The sequence below is a fragment of the Chenopodium quinoa genome, unplaced genomic scaffold (genome assembly GCF_001683475.1).
Source record: "Chenopodium quinoa cultivar QQ74 unplaced genomic scaffold, ASM168347v1, whole genome shotgun sequence".
NCBI lineage: Eukaryota > Viridiplantae > Streptophyta > Magnoliopsida > Caryophyllales > Amaranthaceae > Chenopodium > Chenopodium quinoa.
Genome location: NW_018744151.1, coordinates 1,512,863 through 1,521,247, shown reverse-complemented (window position 1 = coordinate 1,521,247; position 8,385 = coordinate 1,512,863). Strand labels below are relative to the sequence as shown.

General features: G+C 34.9%; 1 protein-coding gene across 1 annotated transcript; it reads left to right on the top strand.

Moving 5' to 3' along the window:
* Positions 1-675: 675 nt before the first annotated feature.
* LOC110693523 (protein TRANSPORT INHIBITOR RESPONSE 1-like) lies at positions 676-7,219 on the top strand. The gene is made up of 4 exons (XM_021870642.1): positions 676-2,059; positions 4,042-4,534; positions 5,294-6,064; positions 6,596-7,219. The coding sequence occupies exons 1-3, from the start codon at positions 1,563-1,565 to the stop codon at positions 6,050-6,052; spliced, it is 1,749 nt and encodes a 582-aa protein (XP_021726334.1). The 5' UTR covers positions 676-1,562; the 3' UTR covers positions 6,053-6,064; positions 6,596-7,219.
* The last annotated feature ends 1,166 nt before the right edge of the window (positions 7,220-8,385 follow it).

Sequence of the window (8,385 nt, the reverse complement as noted above, 5' to 3'; positions counted from 1 at the left end):
AACGTGTCTGATGTCTTACAAATTACAAATATAAATTACAAATAATTACAATTTTTTTTTTTTTTTTTAAAAAAAAAAGATAAAATCTTGGACTTCCATCCTCCACTCATGTTATTTCCTTGTAAGTTCATCGCCGCACGTGTTTTTTCCCTCTTGATTTAGGGTTGTGGACTTAAGGGTCTCCTATTCTACAAGCGGCCATCACTACTCATGCTTAGAGAACTCTCAATTCTACGAGGCACAATTAACACAAGCTAGTGACATATTTAAAATATTGTAATTAATAATATGGAGAAAGATTATTAATTAAGAAATAAAATGAGTATTAAAACTTTTTCAAACAAAATAGTAGTTCGGAGTTTACATAATTTAAACTATTGCTTACCTAGTTGTCTCAATACCATGTAGCAAATCAAGGAATTACTTTCATAAACTTTCTTCTAAAGTGTTACCCAAATGAGTGAATGAGCCCTTGAACAATTTGTTAAAGTTAGAATAAACTAAAATCACCACAAATAGTAATACTTGCACATTAAAACACAACTACTACTATAATTATTTCAAAAATAAAATAAAACACAACTATAATTCCCACATTCAAATATAATTAAAAATTTTAAAATCCATATTTTTACTTTTTTGGTATTATACGCCAATTAGTGATTGAAAATGAGGAATCCACAATCACTCCCATTCCTTTTGGTTTCTTTTGGGCTCTTGGAATGCTTCAAAGATTCAATTAAAAGTTAACCCAATTACATTTTCTTATTTTAATTTCTCCAAATTCACAGGTAGATTGATTCTGAAATGGCAGATCTCAGCTTCCATTAACCTTCTTTTTCTCTCTCTTACGTCATTAATCACCACCTTCATATTGGGTTCCTTTTGCTACTATATAAATCAACTCTCATCCTCTCCTTTTTTTCTCTCCCCTTTTAAAATTGCTTGTCTCCTCACAATTCTACATGTCTCTCCTTCTACCTCCATTCCGATTTTGTTTGTTATCGAGGGTGTATCTTACTCGATAATCTAGAGCCTATTAGATTCCAACTAATCCAAATTCAAGTAGAGTTTTAATATACCCTCGTTGAGGTGAATGCACTCTATATAAATCATTTTTGTTGTGATTTTTTTTTTTCAACGCCCAAGTACAAAGCACTTAGTGCGCTAGGTACAACTACTGCTTCTTCCTCTCCTCGTTGTAGGTCCATCACCTTTTATAATTTTCCTGCTCTTTTCTATTGATTATTGATATGGTTTTGGGCATTTTCCCCTTTTTTCATTATTAGCCTTTTTTTTCTCTCTCCTTCTCCCAATTGGTTTTCTTTCATTGAAATTTATCCAATTGGGTTGTTTTTTATTTCCCTTTTCCCTCATTTTTTAAAGCATTTTAGTTTGGGTTTTCAATTATTTTAGAAATGGATTGAGAAAAAAAAAAAAAAAGCAAAACCCATCAGATTTGCAAAAAAAAAAAAAAAAAAAAAAAAAAAAAAAAAATCAATTTTGTGATAAATTTCCAATTATTTTCAAAAAAAATTTGTGGGTTTTCAATAATTTCATAGATGGGTGTAAAAAAGAGCAAAGACCCATCAAATTTACCCCCAAAAATCTCATCTTTCCCTGATGAAGTGCTGGAAAAAGTTCTGGGTATGTTAGAATCTCACAAAGACAGAAGTTCAGTTTCATTAGTTTGCAAAGATTGGTATAATGCTGAGAGGTGGAGCAGAACCCATGTTTTTATTGGGAATTGTTATTCTGTAACACCTGAAATTGTTGCTAGAAGATTCCCAAAAATTAAGAGTGTAATCTTGAAAGGAAAGCCCAGATTTTCAGATTTTAATTTGGTGCCTGAAAATTGGGGAGCTGATATTCATCCATGGCTTCTTTGCTTGGCAAAAGCTTACCCTTTTTTGGAGGAATTAAGGTTGAAGAGGATGTGTCTTACTGATGAAAGTTTGGAGTTTTTGGCTTTGTCTTTCCCTAATTTTAAGAGGATTTCTGTTCTTAGTTGTGATGGGTTCAGTACTGATGGCCTTGCTGCTCTTGCCACTCACTGCAAGTATGTAAATTTATTTATTTCTTTTTTACCATTTTTTTGATGATTTTTACTGCCCTTTTGTTATGCATTTTCATGTTTTTTATGGATTATCTGGTTTTGATATATTGTGGGTTTTGTTTGATTTTTTTGCTTAATTGATTGTATGGTTCAAATGATTGATAAATTAGAGATCTGGGTCTCGAATTGGTGTAGTATATAATTTGTGAAAGATATCATCATTTTGGTACATTTAGTCCTGATTCTTGTTCATGTATAAAATGTTGGAAGAATATTGCATATCGGGAGAGTTGTTACGTGGTCGGGTTTGTATTGGACTCAAATTCTTGTATCAGACGGTCTCACGAAGTCGTATTAGGTACACAAATGGAAAGGGATGGAGTGTTTATCTTTTGCTTTCAATGGTATTGTGATGTATACGGACTGACATTATTGGTGAGTTAAAGATTTTTTGGATCCTTTTCAATTCTATTCCCTACATTGGTTGATATGACATTTGCCTTAATTAGTGATAATCAGTTGTCGCTTTTAATGTCATTGTCCTCATTAATATTGTTAGCAAGAGCCATAAAAACCACATGTTATCAGGCCATCTAATTAAGGCTTAGCTTTCTTCCTTACTCATTCTCCTCCACCCCCCACAAAAGATAAAAAAAAAGTGTTATCTTCTGAAAAATTCCTCATTCTCTTGTGTAGCTTAGTGACTGTTTGTGGCTTATGTTTGCTTGTTTCATGTCTACCTATGATCAACTAAAGATTGTGAACTTTACGTAATGAGTATTAAATGGATCAATTTCTCGACAATGTATACACTGTTTAGATTTCTCTTTCTCTCTCAAAAAAAGATTTGGGATTTGAGTGCCCTTTTTGTGGCTAATCTTATCTTTGATATTGCTCCAATAGCAAGAATTCAACATACCTAACATAGACGATATCAAATTAGGGTTAAAGTAAGTTGCGGGGTTAATTAATACACCCTATATAATTTGGACATACGTCGGGATTTCCCAAATAATCTTTCAGGTATTGTTGGTGTCTCATAATTTTGCCTTATATATAGTTGCCTTTTAAAGCTTGTATTTGGGGCTATATCTCAATACATGTTTTAAACGAGTTGATGTCTACCTATTTATTAAGTAATAATGTATAACCTATTTACGTTGTAGTGCAATGGTTGGTCTTCACATGCCTCTGAAATGGAAGTGCAAATCAAAGTCTAATGGTTGTGTAAATGCTGAGTAAATTTACAATTAAAGTAGGAACAATTTCCATCTTAGTCCGTAGCAAACATTGTGACACTCAAGCTTGTGTGTTTATTAGTTGAGTATACATTGATGATTATGATGTCTTGTCCTTTGGACCATAACTCTAGGAACTTTATGGTTTTTATTTCTTTTGAAGCTCCAATTCCATTATGTGCTCTTTGGCACTTCACCTAGCTTATGTATAAACTCTAAAAGAAAGAAGAAACGAAAAACTCCTGACATGTGAAACCTAATATTCCTATTAATTCTTGTTAGCATTTAATTGTTGATTCTTGATTGAAAAATGTCTTACACCTAGTCATTTCCGCTTCTCATTAGAGGATTTTGTAGTTATAGTCCTGATAACATTACCGAATATGTGGCCTGTTGTCCCTTATTTAAGTGCCATTGTGCTCTATATATTCCATCTTTATTTGTGTATACGGCATCGACTAGAGCCACAAGACTTCTCTACAGTCCTGTACTCCTATAGATGAATTGCTGCAAAATTTAGTTGCCTAGGGTGTTTGGCTTTCAGAGTTTCATGCTTTTTATTTATTTATTTATTTATTTATATACTCCGTATTTTTTTCTGCTCAGTTTTGATTTGTATTATAGATACAACCTTGTCTGCTGAAGTGTTTACTCTTCAGCTGTCTTTCTAAAATTCAGCATGGCATCTAGTGGACTTGACTTCATTTTAATCAAATTATAATGTTTTTTTTATTTTTTTTTTGCCAGGAACTTAGTTGAGCTCGACATTCAGGAAAACGGAATTGATGACCGCAGTGGATGTTGGTTGAGTTGCTTTCCTGAAAACTTTACTTCATTGGAAATTCTAAATTTCTCCAATCTTCATTCAGAAATCTGCTTTCCGTCCCTTGAGAGACTAGTAGCTAGGTGTAAATCTTTAAAGGTCTTAAAGGTGAACCGATCTGTGAACCTGGAGCAGCTACTGAGGTTGCTTACTCATGCTCCTCGGTTGACACAGCTAGGAACAGGTGCCTTCTCACAGGAGCTCCAGCCAGCTCAGTATTCTAGTCTTGAGAGCGTGTTTAACAACTATCACAGTCTTCAAACTATCTCTGGTTTATATGAAGCTAATCCACTCTATCTGCCTATTCTCTATCCTGCTTGCTCAGGAGTAACATTTTTGAATTTGAGCGATGTACCTTTACAATGTGATGATCTTGCTCAGCTTCTTGGTAACTGTCCAAATCTCCGACGGCTTTGGGTAGGCATCTAAATCCTTTTTCTAACATGAGACGAGATCTTTATTTTACTTGCACAGATAAGCAATCAAATCAGCTGCTCTTTCAAAATAAATTTGCTCAAATGATCTCGACATTGTTTTGTTTATTGGATGCACTGCTTGGTTTATTCATACATTTAAATGAACTTGATTCTTCTAAAGCAGTGACAAGTCTTGTCTTTGATGCACTTATGTCATGTGGATTGCCTTTCATTATTGATGACATTTGCGGTTTGATTGGTTTGATAGATGATCGAATACCAGTGCAATGAAACTAATGACCGCGTAAAAGTGACTGAATGTTGATTATACTTGCTATTGAGTTCAAAATGGATTAGAAAGTAGCTTTAACATTTGTGGCATAATTTTTTTGATTTAATAGCTTATTGTTAATAGTGTACATCTGAGTCTGAACCAAGTATTAATTAGTGGTAATAAGTGATGACTAGGTTTGCAATCCTGTAAAAGTTTGCACCTTTGTTAAGTTTAAACTTGTAGATTCAGACATATAATACTATATCTTACTTGCTCTCTGTCGTAATTTATGATTTTGTCTCTTCTGAGATAAATTTATTTTTTCAAAAGGTTATGTGATAGCTTTTACACATCCAAACAGTATTTACTGTTTGTCTTTTACACAAACTTTCTCAATGCCTTTTCTGATTAAAGTAAATAGACATTGAACTAGTTTTGATCTTGCTGCATGTACTTATGTTCTAAAATTGCATCCTTTTGTTTTAGGTGCTGGACACTGTTGGTGATAAAGGTCTGGAAGCTGTTGGGTCTAGCTGCCCTTTGCTTGAGGAACTCAGGGTATTCCCTGCAAACCCATTTGATGCTGAAGTAGTCCACGGGGTAACCGAATCTGGTTTTGTTGCGGTGTCTTATGGATGCCCAAAGCTCCACTATGTTCTCTACTTTTGTCGGCAGATGACAAATGCTGCTGTAGCAACGATTGTGAAAAACTGCCCCGACTTTACACATTTCCGCCTCTGCATAATGAATCCAGGTGAACCTGACCACTTGACTGATGAATCTATGGATGAGGCTTTTGGTTCGGTGGTAAAATCATGTAAGAAGCTCAGAAGACTTGCACTCTCCGGATTATTGACTGATTTAACATTCGAATATATTGGCAAATATGCCAAGAACTTGGAGACACTTTCTGTGGCTTTTGCTGGAAGTAGTGACTTGGCAATGCAATGTGTTCTAGCTGGCTGTCCTAAGCTGAGACGGCTTGAAATAAGGGATTGTCCCTTTGGAAATAATGCTCTTCTTTCAGGGTTGGAGAAGTATGAATCCATGAGATCTCTTTGGATGTCAGCTTGCAATGTCACAATGAATGGCTGTAGGCTGTTGGCGAAGGAAATGCCTAGGTTGAATGTTGAGGTCATAATGGATGACGATGTCAACAATGACTTTCAAGCTAGTAAAGTTTATGTTTATCGTACTGTTGCAGGACCCAGAAAAGATGCCCCTCCTTTTGTTCTCACTTTTTGAATCTATGCTTTGGTGAGTATTCATCTCTTTACTGTTTATTATGAGTGTTATTTACGGCAAGAATTTTCTGTCGTATTTTGACAACCAGCTAGATATACAGCTATAAATTTAGGTTTATGTGACATGAAAGTTTTGATATATCCCCAAGAAAATGATGCTTTTTGTTAGATGTTCAACTTCAATCTACCAAAAGTGCAATCAGTGCCGAAATCCCCTAAAATTTCTTATGAAGTTGATGTATGATTCCCCCCCCCCCCCCCATGTGCCTATTTTTAATTTTGTTGGTCCTATAGATAGATATTTTGCTGATATGATGGTATAATTTGCTCACTGGAGTCCAGTGAAGGCCGTCTTTTTGTTCAGATGAAATACTAATACTTGCTAAACTCTGTTGGCTCATCTTACACTGTATTCTCTGGTCCGTGAATCACTAAGGTTTTATGAGTTGGAACTTCTTTCGCTTGTGGCTAATGAGCCTTTATATTCTTGTGTCAAGATTGCAATTGCATATAATTAATTAGTTTTCTTGAACATATGTTGCAGGGTGAAGTATTAGAATGGTGGCGGAGAGAAAGTTAGATAACTAAAACATGATGACAGCTGCAACCTTTGTTGCTTTGCCTCGTGGACAAGGATCACAGATGGTCACATCTAAGGGTTGGTCCAGACATTATGAAGGGTCTAAATCTGTTTCTGGTCTGATCTGAAGTAATTATCAAGCTCGGCATGTGGTGTCAGTGTCCTGTATTTGTAACAAAAAAAACTACCCCAGTAACATCGGCTGTCAATTGCTGGAAATAATTGGAATAACTGAAGAAACACATCTTTGTGAAGCGACAAAGCTTGTATATGGAAGGAGCTCACTACAACTCTGTAAGAGATCAAAGGATGGCGTCAAGTCATCAACACCAGGGAAACAGGAGATTAAGATGGATCATATTCGACATATGCTTTGTATAATTCTAATCCTGTAGGGTTACTTCTACCTGTTTCAATCATTGTATTCCACTCGTGCATGGCACGATGTACATTCATAGCTTCTAAGAGCTTACTAGCAACAGGATCTGTCGGATGTTGTAATTGTTGTATTCCTGTACTTGGAATTTGGGAAAAAATTTATTTGAATGTCCCTGAGTTTACTTAAATAACATGCAGTAAGTTTTAGTAGATGTGCTAATGTGCTTGCTTAGTAATGTAATTCCATTTCTAAAACATGATGAACATTAAACGCCTTATCAAGGCAAAAAAATATAGCGATCCCTAGGCTGCTGGTTGGCTATAAAATATGCAGATGTGCCACATTTAAAACCTTTGTGCAACACTGCAACATACACCCCCATCTAGCCCCCTGTATTCTGCTGTGAAAGCATAACAAGCACGCGTGTACAACAAAGCTGTTGACGCATGGCCTTGGATCGGCTAGCTATGCATCAACACAACTCTAATAATCTACGAAATACGAAGTACTTAAGCCTCCATACTAAGTTTCGTTAGTACTAAAATTAGTCTAATGTAGCCTTAAGCTTCCGAGGCTGAACTATATCTGTTGTTAAACTGTAATAGGTTATGATTTTAGTTAAAGATGCTACACGGTTGGAAATTTGGAATTAATAAAGGAACTAAAGTAATAGTTTAACTTTTTCGAGCCTTGGGCTTTATTTTGAACAAACACACAACAACTACTGAAATGGGCAACTATAGTTCTAAACATGTCCAAGTACAAATGTGGTTTACACCACTGTTTAATGAATAAAGTCGAATCTCATCTACATCACTACTTAATGACTACAAAGGCACACCAAAGATACAATCGTTTTATTACAGCGAAGTTGCAGCACCATGCAATGACATCCTATTGTAATTCTTCTACGCAAATGTAATGCTTAATGTGTTACATACGACTGCTATAACAGCATATCATACTTTAGCTTCACAGTTATTTACATAAATCTATACTCTTCAAAAATATGACATCCCCAATTTACATAAGAGAATGCATGAGTTGGTTCATCAGATAAATGAGTCACAATTCACGACAATATTTAGTGCATTATAGTACATATAACCCACAACTTATAAAGCTTTCTAGTACATACACGGTTGCCAGATTTCTATAAAAATCGATTCTCCTTTTTCCCCTCAAATATTGTCCTATTGCAACTTTGTAGGTCAAGACCATCAACTCTTATAAGATACTTGTATTTCAGTTGAATATAGCTTGTAAGATCGTTTCAAATTTTCAATGTCGTTTAGAATGTCAAATTTTTATACATACAAAATAGGATATACTTATATTAAAGACGTGTGTTAAAATTGTATAAAGTCAAATAAGA